This window comes from Xyrauchen texanus, chromosome 4 (genome assembly GCF_025860055.1).
Source record: "Xyrauchen texanus isolate HMW12.3.18 chromosome 4, RBS_HiC_50CHRs, whole genome shotgun sequence".
NCBI lineage: Eukaryota > Metazoa > Chordata > Actinopteri > Cypriniformes > Catostomidae > Xyrauchen > Xyrauchen texanus.
The window spans coordinates 14977155-14992581 of record NC_068279.1 but is presented as its reverse complement, the minus strand read 5'-3'; the positions used below and the strand labels follow the sequence as shown (position 1 = coordinate 14992581).

The window sequence follows — 15427 nt, the reverse complement described above, 5'->3', positions numbered from 1 at the left end:
AGATGCTGTAGCTTTATAAAGTGTCCTGGTGGAAACCTCACCTTAAAGCGGCTGGTAAAGAGTTCCAATCTGGCGTTGAGCTCTCTGCTATAATACAAACCCTGAAGAGCTGTAAGGCACTTCAGACGAACCTCGCCTTGCTGGAGAGAGACAGAGATCATGTTATGGATGGAACAAAATAATGGCATGATGATTCCATCTTCTTTAGCTCAGCACAGAGCATTTATATAAATGTTCAGTCTGTATGAAATGTGTATGTCACCTTATCATACATGGTCCATCCCACATATTTCAGGTAACTGTCGTTGAGAAACGCCTCACTGTACATCTTCATCCACACACCAATCTCCTCAATACAAACCACCCTGATCTCAGAAATCACATCCCTGAACACAGTCACACACACATGTAAAATACTTATTATCAAGGATGTCCAAATACCGATACTGGTATTAGGTCCGATACCACGTTCATGCACTGGTACACGTAAAAATGCTCCAATACCAAAAACCATTCCGTAAACATTCAGCCCACAAATTAAATTCATGTTATGTCCTAGTGAGATTATTTAACTGCAAATGCTGTGATTTAATGAGATAAATATATAGTTTGCATGTAATTCAAATGTGAGCACTTGTAAATGTGTGGAGAAAAAGTGTTGTGCTGATGCCAGCTGCTCATCCCTTTTAAAGCACCTCCAAGGCTCAAACAGGGAAAATACAGTTATGAGCATTGCATGCTCTGTATGTAGCAGATGACAGTGTTGTAGTGCAAGGTACATACAGAGTACATACTTATTTAATTAAATAACAGCATTTTTCAGTTTAATAATCACTTTGAGTCATGTAGTGACCGGCTTTTCCAGAGTGGGAATCTGCCGTCAAACCTCAGAGCTCCTTTGACAAAACAACACAGAAACACTTCAAGATAAAAGCTCTGTCAAAATAAAAGGTACATTTATCAGAAAAAATATGACAGAAATATATCACTACTGAAAAGTTATGTAATATTCATTGTAATACTACTACTACTAATAATAATATATCAGTAGTAATTGTATTATACTAAAGCAGTATCTAACATCTGTGATGCTCTGTTATCCAGTACTTTATTTAGAAAAAAATGTAACTCAAATGTTGTATTTTGCATTGTACTGTGAGATTCTGTATATAAAATTTGATGTTGTAAATTAATTGTTATATTTTCATTTGATTACAGTTTTAATTCATTCATTCATTTAAAAGCCATTGTGGTTATTAAATTGAAATTAAATGTTGATATGGAAAAAAAAACAGGAATCGGACTCGTTATTGGCGAGTACCAAAAATGAAGTATCAGTAATCATTTGCAAACAAAATGGTATCGGGACATCCCTATATACTTGAAAAATGAATTTTTCAAGCTCACACATGAGAGGATCAGTTCATTCAAACAGTACAATGCTACTCACCTTCAAACATTGCTTCTAATTAGACACTACATGATCATTTTGAATCCTGATTTATTAATTTAGACTAAGCGGAGTTCAATTTGTGAATTTGAGATATTTGCTCACCTGTATCTGTGGATGAATACACCTTTGAAAATGGCATTCATCATGTTTTCAATCTCATCCTGGTTCTCTTGGAGCTAAAATGGGAATAGAACATGTTTAAGTCATGTATAATGTTTCAGATTATGCTTATTTTAACCTTTGACGAATCAAACAATTTGAATTTAGAAAGATTTAAAATAGAGAATTGGTTTGACTTAAGATAGTCACCAATCAAAATTATTGACATTGACCATTTTAACACCTTTGAAGCAAAAAATATGCTCTTTGAAACATTCTCAAAAAAAGGGGGATTTACAAAGTACTAAGAAATTTAGAGAATGTCAATTTGTCAATTCATCTTTTCACTCTTTTTTCATGCTGAAAATATTATTCTTGATGAAAAATGTAGATAAAATAGAAGCATTTCCACTAGGGGTCTCTGACCTCTGGACCTCACTGTGTAGTGTCTCTCTCACCTCTTTGCGTTTCTGCAGCAGGAGCTCCAAGCGTTCATTGGCCCGTTTCCCGATGCTCTTGTTACGTTCAGTCTCATATTGTCTCTGCGTGTTGTCCATGTTGATGCTCAAATTCAGTGCAACATTCACCAGAGCAGTCATCAGTTTCATTGCTGAGAAAGACACAGTGAAAAACACACTGATTGAATAATACGGCAAACGTTTGACCACCAAATTCAAACATGACAGTATTTTAACTGACCTGCCAGGGTGCTGGTGTGTCTGAATGCTCTGACCTGCGAGTCTGACAGGCCGGTGAGAAGAGAGATGACCGTGTCCATCATGTACTCATCATAGATGATGCTGTACTGACACTGTCGGATCAGAACAGCGATGAACTCACACAAGCTCACTTTAAACTTCTTCCACATCGGGCCTGACATCGCCAGCGGGTAATCACCACTGTCCTGAACACACACAAATGCTGTTTTACATATAAACACTTTCAATAGATAATCTCCTCTTTACTAGACATTTTACATGTCAGAAATCCTACCCATGGAGCAACTTCTATGGTACAACCTCACATATTAACAAACCTCATCAAACTCTTCTGTCATTTTCCTGATGATCTCGGAATTTTGCATATGCCGGAACATCTCTGAGCTTACCGCACCTACAACGCAATACAAACAACACAGTACACTCACAGTTAAAACATTCATTCATACTTAACAACACAATGCACAGATCAATAGTTACCACATACTTGTTCATAAATACATTTACATCTAACACACACACCTTTACAGCCAGAGCATTGGATGAAGAAGTTGATGAGTTCCAGCAGCGCAGAGTCTCTGTCTGCCTTATAGGACTCAATCCAGTCATCAACCACAGACTGCAGAGTGAGAACACACACACTAGCACATCAAAGGAAAACCTTCTTTTATACACAGACAGATTACAAGCAATGCACAGCAGTTCAACCTGAATCTAATAACTAACCTCACACCCTTACACATTATGTGTTGATAGATTTGAGCACTTAGTTTGACCAAATTAACAACTGGTTTTTAGATGTGTCTGGGGTGATCTGATCACATGTGGTCATGTTAGACATATCTCTCTTTACATCTGGTCGCTTAAAGGGATAATTTGCCCAAAAATTTTAATTCTCTAATTTTTTACTCACCCTCATGCCATGCAATGCAAGTGAATGGGTACCAAAATTGACATTCCAAAAAAACACATAAAAACACAAACACATAAAAAATAAAAAAAAGGAATCCACACAACTCCAGTGTTTTAATCCATAACTTCAGAAGCGATATGAATGGTGTGGGTGAGAAACAGATCAATAATGAAGTCCTTTTTTGCTGTAAATTCTCCTCCCTGCCCAGTAGGTGGCGATATGCATGGATAATGTGACACAAAAACACAAGAAGAAGATTGTGAAAGTTGAAGTGGCAATAAACTGAGCAGGGAGGAGAATCTATAGTAAAAAAAGAGCTTAAATATTGAACTGTTTCTCACCATCATATCATTACTGAAGACATTGTTTAAACCACTTGAGACATTTGGATGACTTTAATGCTGACTTATGTGATTTTTGGAGCTTCAAAATATTGTCACCCATTCACTTGCATTTTATAAACCTACAGAGGTGAACTATTCAACAAAATAATCTTAATGTGTGTTCTGCAGTGGAAAGAATGAGGGTGAGTTAATGATGAGAGAATTTTCATATTTGGGTGAACTATTCCTTTAAATGCATCTCCTGTGACCACTTGTGTTTGGATTTTGAAGGGAGTGTCTCTGATTTCATGCCGACATACATCAATCACTATATGGCTGTGTGTTACTGCATGACATTAAAACGCAACAAAATCAGAAAAGATAAAGAAAAGATTGCGCTGTTTCTCCCAGATGCAGCTCAAATTTAACTCAAGGACAAATGCAACATTTCAAACAGAATTATCTGTTATTTTAATGGATTAGCTGTATTAAAGGAGCTTCAGAAGTTCGCACTTCTCATCTGTGTCATGTTGATATCAAACACACTAAAGAAGGTCTGTGAAGTTTTCGTGGTTATGTATGTATCATATTTTTCATATTTTCCAATCTGATTTTTATATTCTTTTAAAGCTGCATGTAACCGGCAAAATTTAAGCTTTTGTTTTAGCGCAGCGGTTGAATGACAGGTGAGGGGTACAGCTGTTCCTCAGCACATTACACCTCAAATCAATAAGGTCACATGCATTTTTGACTACCGTAACTCGTATGTGGTTTTTGCTATCCGATCATAAAACTTTTTTTGACCCCGTTTTATCTGTATTTAGTGCTGCCCACATGTCATTGCATTTTAGCAGCAGGTATAAACAGTGTTTAAATTTGTGCATGAATACAATATGAAGTTCTGTATAACCCGTTTGTTTGCGTTTGTGTACCTGTGTGGCACTTTTGCCCAATTTCACAATCTCAAACAAACTGAGATTCTCCATGCCATTCTCCTGATGGTGACCATTCACCCGCCCCTGACCTTTCACCTCTGAACCCTTCACCTTCTCTCCAAGGGTCTTCTTCCCCTTCTTCACATGCACAAAGGGAAAAAACAAGGAAAATTAATTTAATAACTTTTAAGGCTTTTACAATCTGCAAAAGCCTTAAAATTGCATTTAACATTAATAAACAAGCTAATATGCATTTAATAAAAAGTTCTGATTGGTTGAGAGATGTTTTGAAGTGTTAACTGCTTGATTGGCACCTTTCCTTTGCCAGGTTTGACATTCTGACTCTCAGGATCCTCCAGATCGTTGTCCGAGAGCCAAGAGTGTCCTTCCCTACAAAACACACAAAAGTGGTTCCTTGAGATTACGTATAAATTGGGACAGAAAGTGATGAATTTGTGTCACAGTTACTTTAAGGAGATGCTGCATTTGCAGACTTGTAATAAAAGAAAAAATGCATCTCTGAAACACCTTAGTAAGTTGGCCATAGCCACTTGCAATAATTGAGGGAAACATGAATTCTGCTCTCTACCGGAAAATCCTAAAGGAGAACGTTTAGTCATCAGTCCATGAGTTGAAGCTCTAGCACAACTGGATTATGCAGCAAGACAATGATAAAAAAAAAAAAGCATAGGAGTAAGTCCACCTCTGAATGGCTCAAAAGAAGCTAAATTGAAGTTTTGGACTGGCCTAGACAAAGTTCTGACTTGTACCCAATTTGAGATGCTATGGCAGGACCTTAAATGGTCAGATCATGCTCGAAAACCCTCCAGTGTGGCTGAACTGAAGTAATTCTGCAAAGAAGAGTGGACCAAAATTCCACCACAGCGTTGTGAAAGACTGATCTCCAGATATCGGAAACGTTTGGTTGCAGTTGTTGCTGCTAAAGATGGCACAACCAGCTATTAAGTTTAATGGGGCAGTTAGTTTTTCACATGGGTGATATATGTAACTTTTTTGCTAAAAATATTATATATATAAAAACTGTATTTTGTGTTTACACAGGTTGCCTTTGTTTTATGTTCTATCTCGTTTGAAGATCTAAAACTATTTAGTGTGAAAAATACACAAAAATAGAATAAATCAGGGAGGTGGTAAATACTTTTTCACAGCACTGTACATTGTTACTATTATGGGTAAGAACGAAAGTAAGTAGTAATAACATAAGTACAGCCTACAACCTTTCAGTTACAACCAAAGTTATTTAAAGGAGACCTATTAAGCCCCTTTTTACAAGATGTAATATAAGCCTTAAGTGTCCCCAGAATGTGTCTGTAAAGTTTCAGCTCAAAAAAACCCACAGATCATTTATTATACCATGTTATAAATGCCTCTTTTTGGGTGGAATCGAAAACACGCTGATTTCGTGTGGGTCTCTTAAATGTAAATGAGCTGATGCTCCCCGCCCCCTTTTCAGGTGTAGGGCTCTGCCTTCACAGCTAGTGCTTCAGATACCACAGCAACAACAAATCAGAACCAATATGACTGACAGCGTAAATACCAAAATTAAGCCATACATGTATAAATACAGTGCATCTGGAAAGTATTCACAGCGCTTCCTTTTTCCACATTTTGTTATGTTACAGCCCTATTCCAAAATGTATTAAATTCATTATTTTCCTCAATTCTACAAAAAAATACCCCATAATGACGTGAAAGAGGTTTGTTTAAAATCTTTGCAAATTTATTAAAAATAAGAACGGGGAAGAAAAAACACATGTACATAAGTATTCACAGCCTTTGTTGAAGCACCTCTGGCACCAACTACAGCCTCAAGTCTTTTTGTGTATGATGCTACAAGCTTGGCACAGCCATTTTTGGGCAGTTTCTCCCATTCTTGTTTGCAGGATCTCTCAAGCTCCATCAGGTTGGATGGGGATGTTCAATCGGGTTCAAGTCTGGGCTCTGGCTTGGCCACTCAAGGATATTCGCAGAGTTGTCCCGTAGCCACTCCTTTGTTATCTTGGCTGTGTGCTTAGGGTCGTTGTCCTGTTGGAAGATGAACCTTTGCCACAGTCTGAGGTCCAGAGTGCTCTGGAGCAGGTTTTCATCAAGGATGTCTCTGTACATTGCTGAATTCATATTTCCCTCGATCCTGACTAGTCTTCCAGTTCCTGCCGCTGAAAAAAATCCCCACAGCATAATGCTGTCACCACCATGCTTCACTTTAGGGATGGTAATGGCCAGGTGATGAGCGGTGCCTAGTTCCTCCAGACATGACGCTTGCCATTCAGGCCAAAGAGTTTAATCTGTTTCATCAGACCAGAGAATTTTGTTTCTCATGGTCTGAGACTCCTTCAGGTGCCTTTTGGCAAACTCCAGGCGGGCTGTCATGTGCCTTTTACGGAGGAGTGGCTTCGGTCTGGCCACTCTACCATACAGACCTGATTGGTGGAGTGCTGCAGAAATGGTTCTTCTTCTGGAAGGTTCTCCTCTTTCCAGAGAAACACTGGAGCTCTGTCAGAGTGACCATCGGGTTCTTGGTCACCTCCCTGACTAAGGCCCTTCTCCCCCGATCGCTCAGTTTGGCCGGGCGGCAAGCTCTAGGAAGAGTCCTGGTGGTTCCAAACTTCTTCCATTTACGGATGATGGAGGCCACCGTGCTCATTGGGACCTTCAATGATGCAGAAATGTTTCTGTACTCTTCCCCAGATCTGTGCCTCGATACAATCTTGTCTCAGAGGTCTACAGAAAATTCCTTGGACTTCATGGCTTGGTTTGTGCTCTGACATGCACTGTTAACTGTGGGACCTTATATAGACAGGTGTGTGCCTTTCCAAATCATGTCCAATCAACTGAATTTACCACAGGTGGACTCCAATCAAGTTATAGAAACATCTCAAGGATGATCAGTGGAAACAGGATGCACCTGAGCTCAATTTTGAGTGTCATGGCAAAGGCTGTGAATACTTATGTACATGTGATTTTTTTTGTTTTTTATTTTTAATACATTTGCAAAGATTTCAAACTAACTTCTTTCACACTGTCATTATGGGGTATTTTTTGTAGAATTTTGAGGAAAATAATGAATTTAATAAATTTTGGAATAAGGCTGTAACATAACAAAATTAGGAAAAAGTGAAGCGTTGTGAATACTTTCAGGATGCACTGTATATATATATATATGTATGTATATCTGGTCTCTGTGAATACAATCAGAGACCATGGTAACTGGCAGTAAGCGTTTTAGGAGTAAAAATGTAAAATAACGACAGCTCTGGTCTCCGTGACTACAATCAGAGGCAATGGTGACTTTAGCTGCATTAGCCGTGAATCAGCTAACAAGCACATTCGGAAAGACGATTTATAAAGACAAAATATAAAGTGCGATACTTACATCTTCAGGACTTAAGAGCTGGAACACAAACAGTTGGTACTGATCCTCATATTGACACTCATTCACAAAGCAGTCCGGTGTAAAATAATTTGCACAAATATACACAAATTTTTGTATGTTTGGGGGCACATTTCCTTCAAAAACTAAATTTGTTCACTGCGTCTTAAGTGGTTCAGATGCCGGGAGTAAATGAAGACTCTTATGTTCACTTTTACAGTCAACAACAGAACACTTATCACATTTACGAAGCTGAGACATTATTCTTCTCACTGTATCTGTGGACTGTGTGTAGATCACTCAGGGCAGGATCTATGATAATAGGGTGGAGTCTGTCACCAGTTGTGGGCGAGGCCTGCTCTAATGTGAAGTCACTTTAGAGCAGAAATGAAAACCCATTCATTTTGACACACTGTTTTTAATTTATAGAAATAAAAGGAAGAGTAGGTGGACTTTTAACATAAATCAACATCAATCAAATCACTTTATTGTCACAGGACCATATACACAAGTGCAACAGTAGGTGAAAGTCTTGTGTGCAGTTCCGAGCAACATAGCAGTCATGACAGTGACGAGACATATACTAATTACAATAAACAACATATTTACACAACACAGTAGGTTGTAGGGTGGTTGTGTACACACACTGCTGACACACATTTATGTACAAACAACATGTAAAAGTGAATTTTGCATAATAGGTCCCCTTTAACCACTAGGCCACACCATCATATGGTGGTGTGATTGCTGACACTGTCGTCTCTCTCTCTACATAATTGTAAAATTAAAATCATAGACCAACTTGCAGGTGACTAGATGCAGGAAGCTTGAATGAAACTAAACAGTGAATCCTGAAACATGCCTATGATTCCCACTCTTGATGGAGCATGCATGCTCAATGATATTGGAGACACAAAGTGTGTGTATTTGTTTGAGGTGGTCTACCAGTGTGTCACTTACTGGTGAAAGTCTGTTTGGAGGTCCTGAGCAGCTATCATTTTCTCAACATCTTCTGTCTCTGGAGTTTAGAAGCGTACCACACTGCAGTAGACAAACAGACCCCACAAAACTGAAAACACACAAACTGCAGCACAAGCATATCTAAAACAAAATAAATTGCATAAACTAATAATCACTCTGGATGCAGTTACTGACTCATGATATTCACGTGTGTATTTACGTGTGTTCGATAGTGTGTGTGTGTGTGTCTTTAACAATAAATATCAAACATTTGCAGTCAAATACGTAACTGCAAGCAAACTCGAAACATAAAACATTATACTAACTCATCATTGTCTCTCTCTGTATGCATGTGATGTGATAGCCGATAAATAAAACAAACTATTTAATGTAGTTTAATTTCCGTAAACAAGGGCTAGCATGCTAACATGCTAACGGGCCTCCAGCTCTTCTAACTGTCATTAATCCCACCAAACCATACCAAAACAACTCAAAACTCTCCCCAAAATTACATTCAAACATGGAGTGCATTCATATGAAGCAGTTGGACGCTTTTTATTAATGTTCTATGGTTAAACTGATCGCCCAATCGGTCTCATATCTGAACGACTCGATGAAAAAATTAAACGCGGCTCCTCACTCCATGTCTGTGAATGTCTCTTTTTCCCCTAATAATGCGGATATTTATGAAGATCGGCGGCCATTTCATCCCTCACCTCCCTCAGCGAGAGTCCAGCAGCATCAAACCCACCCAGAAAGCGGCTGCCTACTAGAACCAGACCGGAGCTCCGCAGTTATGCCATTAAAACATGATCCCGTAAAAGTGTCCCAGTTATGTTTGTGTTTCTGAGCTGGAGAAGGCAGTTTGGTGCTGTGGGCGTAGAGGAATTAAAATACAGCCCAGAGAAACCCAGAACACACTTATTACGCTTCCACACACGCACACCCACACACTTATGTCTATACATAAATACACACCCATACACATGCACACACTCTTATACACATCATGGGACTACCACTGCTCACTTCTGGAAATTGCGCTTTATTCGTTTGCTATTCTTTAATTATAATACAACTTGAGTATGGGTGTTTTTAAACACATTCGTTATTTATTACTTTGTCATATATTAACAAATTAATCTGAAAAACCAGAGAGAAGTTTAATTTTATGTTGTCTTTATTCACATCAACCAGATTGGATGACCTCAAAACAGTTGGGGGGGTTTCCATGGAGGTGCAAGATTGAAAATGACAGTATGCCTTGTTTAAAAAGAGCTGAGCACTCGCATGAGACGAAGACTAAGTCATGTCAAGTAACCTTATAAAAGGTGTTTTATCCTACATGGAGGGGGTCCCCTCGTGGGGCGGCAATGTTAGAATCATATGACCAGCTGAATACTATTAACCACCTTGATATTGGACACTTACACTCAACATGGATTAAATTATGCTGCCTTCATGTGCTATTGAAATTATCCTACTTCCTACTTCTGAAGTGTTAATTATGAGAAAAGTTTGTTGTCAGAAAGAACAGGAAACATGCACAGCGCCAGGTTAATTCATACATATTTCTGAGAAACTTTTATTTTCACATTATAATAAATATTAATTTATAAAGGTATTTCATGCAAAACAGAAACTGTACTCCCCTCTGCCTTGTTTAAAGGTTAGAACTTCTCACCTCGGAAACTCGGGTATCAAAAGTTTCCCAGTAGAGTGCAACGGTCTGGTTCAGGAAGTAAAAATCCCATTCATTTATCCCATAGACGAATTGTTTTTCAATGATAACTTATAAACATTTAAAGACAGACATACCATGAGTTACGAAGTTGTTCATCGATGATATATGCTTCTGTTGAAGCGACCCGTCTGCGTAATATCAACTTAATTTATTACAAATCGTGTTTGATAGCGGAATTAATGGTAAACAACTACATTACCCATGGTACATCAGAGAAAGCTTCCCCAATGAGAGAACCGCGTCCAACGAAACCCAGCGACCGCATTGTGAATGACGTAAATGAGTCGGTCTCCATTCACCCTCAAACTACTTATATATTTGTACATATTGGGATATTTTTGCAATAAACGTAAAATATATTGTTTCTATATTTATAATAAACAATAAAAAAAATCAATAGTTTTATATATTTCCATAGATATATATCTCAATTATATAATTCGCCATGCTTCATGGGATTGTAGTTTGTGCCCTGAGGACAGAAAGTACACAGCCTTGTTTTGTCTTTATGTCCGATTTTCAAATACTAAAAATGTGTGGGCGGGCACTGTTGCGCTCTATTACGACTTGAGGGGTCATTCATGTAGGCCTACAACTTCTGAGTGGGAAACTCGAATTTACAATAATTGCGATAGCACGTGAAGGCAGCATTAATGGCTTATTGTGAACAGTAATAATTTCTCCAGTAGCATCGGTAACTTCAAATTATTGTGTTTGAACGACGCTTCTTTCACGCCTCTAGGTGCATGCTAGTGCAAGTCCAGAGTTAGGGTGAGTGGCCAGAAATCCCGTTTTTCCTAGGACAGTCACATATTTAAGCACTTTTTCTAGTGTCCTGACTCATCGTCCCGTATTTCCCGTCCTAAAATTTCTCTGTCGCCTTTGCGGCTATTTCCCCTCTCCTAAAATTTCTTCGTCACGTTAGTATTCTAATAAATGTTAGCCAAGGATATGCTTGTAAAACCAATAAAATCACTCCATGTTATTTTAAGTAGGCTACATGATTGGATTGAACTATCAAATCACAATCCCCTATCAATAGACGTCTAGTTAGTGAACTAATTTAAGTGTTATTTTTTATTGCTTGAGTGAAAATACAAAGAAGCCACAGTAAACGTAAAACTTAATACATTCCGTCAAAAATAAATAGCAGCACAAACAAAAAATAAGCATAATAAACAGAAGTAAATAACCCAGGGTTAACAGAAAAAAAAACACGAAGACCAAAATAATACTGTACAAGTGGGTTAATCATTAAGGTATGTTTCCAAAAGTTTAATACACAATTTAAAGGCTTTTTTTTATTATGCATACATTTGAAGGATTTGAGGAAGATCACCTATTCCTTCTGGAAAGGCAAGAGTATGGGAGGATTCTTTAAAAATCTAGATTTATGTATTAATTGTAATAACACAATATTATTAACCAAATATTAAACATCACCATTGAGAAAAAAAGACAACATATTTTAAAGATTTAAAGTCAGGTATTGCATATTTTAAACTAAACCAAACATGAAGGTCATCCCAGAATATTTTTGAAAATTTGCACAAGGAAAATAAATTATCCAATGACTCTATGTCTGCTTCACAGAAGGTGCACTGACCATATTAAATCTATGTCTGAGGAACTCATTACAAGGATAGATGTCATTAATCATTTTAAACTGAACCTCTTTAGCCTTCAGTAGAAGAGGGAAAGAAAGAATCCTCATTTGAACCAATTTTTCTTTTTTTTCTTTTCAAAAAACAAAAACAAGGGGTCTCTTTCTGACATGTAAAGGGAAAGTCTGTGCATTTACAAATGTTCTTAATACCTTATTGTTACAAGTCTCCTTGATAAAATTGAAACCAGAAATGATTTAAGTACTCAGTCTTGGTATCACAGGTGAATAACACAATACACCTTTAACCAATTGAGCCAAGCCCTCAGGAATAGCTTTTAACAAAGACATATACAATCTCTGAGTACACGTGATATTGTGCTTTCCACACAAATCATCATAACTGAGAAAATTCCCTTCCCCATCCATTATGTGTACAATACACCAGACATCTTTATCCATCCACTCACGAAAAAAACCCACAGATTTTCTATTAATGAGAACCTATTATTCCACAAACAGCAACTATGTGAGGAAAATTTTTATTTGTATAACATTTTCCAATATAATAATGCCTGACGATAATTGAAAGACGATAGTTTACATTTTAATTCTGAAGGCTCAAAGACACACCTCAATAGGAAATTAAGGCCCCAAAAAGATTCAAAACGTTTAGAAGAAAAACAAGACCAAACTGATTGATCATTTCTAAGGAAAGTTTGGAATCCCATTCATGACATCGAAATCAATTATATTCAAACCACCCTCACTGATTGGCATCACTAAATCTCCCTTTCTTATATAATGGTGTTTGTTTTTACAAATAAAGTTATACTGAAGTTGGTTAATATCGTTTGTCCACCTGTTAGAGATACTTAAAGAGTATGCTTGATAAATTAGCCTAGAGCTTTGGTTTTCTGTATGAGAATTCTACCAAAAATAGAAATATCCCTTTGTAACCACAAGTAAAAAAAAAAATTAACTTTTGTTTTCATATTGTGGACCAGATTCAGTTTTTCTCTATTTTTAGTATCTTTCATAATAACAATTCCCAAATATTTTACTTCATTTTTTTTACGGAATATTGAACAAATGAGACTCTGTATGATCATGAATTGTGATCAGCTCACACTTTTTAAATTCAATCATAAGCCTGAAGCTTTTGAATAATGAGACACCAAATGAATGACCACTGGAACCTGCTCTGCATTACTAAGAAACAAAGTAGTAGCATCTGCCAATTGACTTATTAATACCTGACTGCCTAATCTCTTTACTGTTTTTAACATATATTTCTAACAGTTCAGCTAAATAAATATGGACTTGTCGGATCCCCATGCCTATTAATGTTAAAATGCTAAGTCTCAGATGGAAGTGAAACTGAACTATTTATGTCTTCATACAACATCTCTATTATATTAATACTTTTGTTTCCAAAACCAAAAAGCTCCATTGCATGTAAAATAAATGTATGTTCTACAGTGTCAAAAGCCTTGTAGAAATCAATAAACAAAACAAAACCATCATCCTTAATCAGATGTCTATATTCAATTAAATCCAAAATAAGTCTAATGTTGTTGTTTATCAACCTGCCTTTAATAAAATCAGATTGAGTTTCACTTATAACTTGACTTTAGCTAAATTTGAATATTAAATTAAAATAATAATTTTATAATCAACATTAAATAGGGTAATCGGTCTGAGGTTATCAATAATTATCTTGTCTTTACCTGACTTTGGTACAAGAATAATCAACCCCTGTTTCCTTGTTGGAAGTAGAGATTTAAATTCCCCAAATTCCTTTAAAGCTTTAAACAGCAGACCCTTTATATCCTCACAAAAGAATTGATAAAAATTTGTGGTCAAACCATCCTGACCCAGAGATTTGCCTAAAGCCATATTTTTAATAGCAGAATCAAGTTCCTCCATTCTTAGGTCTACTACACAAATTTCTCTTAATTCCGTATCAATCTGTGGGATAACATATTTGATCTTTTCAAGAAATGCATTACATATGATGTATAAATATTACTATAAAATGTATATTTTCCTCAGATATTAATTTGGGGTCTATGATTACCTCATCATTAATAATTAAACTATGCGCTGCATTGGTTTCCTGTCTCCTCTTTTATAAATGACAAAAATAAGCTGTATTCTTCTCTTATTCCTCTATCCATTTTGCACGAGATCTTACAAAAGCTCCCTGTGCTTTCATTAAATACAAATGATCTAGTTTAGCTTGAAGATACTTTAATGTATCATCTTCTGGAGACATTTCCTGTGTATTACAGCAGGCATTAATTTCTTAAATTAAGTTTAATTCCATCTGCTTTTGTTTTCTACTCTTTCGTTTAGCAGACTCAATTGAAATTACCCTTGCTTTGAATTTAAAGTACTCCCACTTCCTCCCATTAGATGTTAAGGGGATGTCATTCTTAATCTCAATAATCAAATTTCTTATTTCTTTATCCCTTAAAAGGTCTGCATTAAACTTCCAATAGTCTTTTCTAGGGTTATTTCTTATTGCTGAAGTCAAGATTAATGAAATAAGACAGTAGTCTGTCAATGGAAAATTTTAAAATCAGTGATATCTTCAGAGTATCCGTAAGAAATAAGGCAAAAATCTATCCGTGACTTAGAGGATCCATTAGGCCTGACCCACGAAAACTGACTAAGATTAGGATACTTCACTCTCCAAATATATTTAAAGTAATTTTTCCTGCAGAACTCCTGAATAATGTTATTAAAATGGTGACTAGTATAACTAGAAGGAGATCTATCCAGCCATTCATCAGGTGCCAAGTTAAAATCACCACCAATTAGTACAAAAGTTTTATAAAATTTTGTTTTACATTTTTTTTTAAAACATCAGTAACATTTGTAAATAAAAATCTTGTTTTTGTCCATTGCTATTATAACCATAAACATGAACTAAAATAAGAAAAATACCTTCAATATTAACCACAACAGCAAGCCAATGCCCATTAAGATCACACTGAAGTCACAACATTCCCAGGGCAGTTGTTAAGGCATATGGCGACACCTGCTGACCGATTGGAGCCATGACTAAACAAAATGATATCTCCCAACTGCATTTTCCAAAAAGCAGTATCCACTTCAGTAGAGTGAGTCTCTTGCAAAAAAACAAAGTGTGACTTCAGCCCTTTACAAAACATAAATAAAACTTTATTTCCTTAAGTCCCCTTGTGTTTAACAAACAAAAAGATAAACAAGACTTTAAAGAGAATAACCGGAACTCACGACTTACGATATCACAAAGAAGT

General features: G+C 36.6%; 1 protein-coding gene across 2 annotated transcripts in view; it reads right to left on the bottom strand.

Annotated features, from left to right (window-relative positions):
* LOC127638724 (cohesin subunit SA-2-like) overlaps nt 1-9737 on the bottom strand; it is a 36265-nt gene extending 26528 nt beyond the window's left edge. The window contains exons 1-11 of one of the 2 annotated variants that reach the window (XM_052120381.1): nt 9510-9737; nt 8794-8874; nt 4757-4832; nt 4440-4580; nt 2794-2890; nt 2589-2665; nt 2252-2456; nt 2011-2162; nt 1556-1629; nt 263-386; nt 42-140 (exon numbers count right to left, since the gene is read on the bottom strand). In XM_052120381.1, coding sequence (XP_051976341.1) covers nt 42-140; nt 263-386; nt 1556-1629; nt 2011-2162; nt 2252-2456; nt 2589-2665; nt 2794-2890; nt 4440-4580; nt 4757-4832; nt 8794-8831 — 1083 coding nt within the window. In that variant the 5' untranslated portion in view covers nt 8832-8874; nt 9510-9737. The remainder of the gene's footprint in view (nt 1-41; nt 141-262; nt 387-1555; nt 1630-2010; nt 2163-2251; nt 2457-2588; nt 2666-2793; nt 2891-4439; nt 4581-4756; nt 4833-8793; nt 8875-9509) is intronic. The other variant, XM_052120392.1, reaches the window with a different exon arrangement.
* Between the last annotated feature and the right edge of the window lie 5690 nt (nt 9738-15427).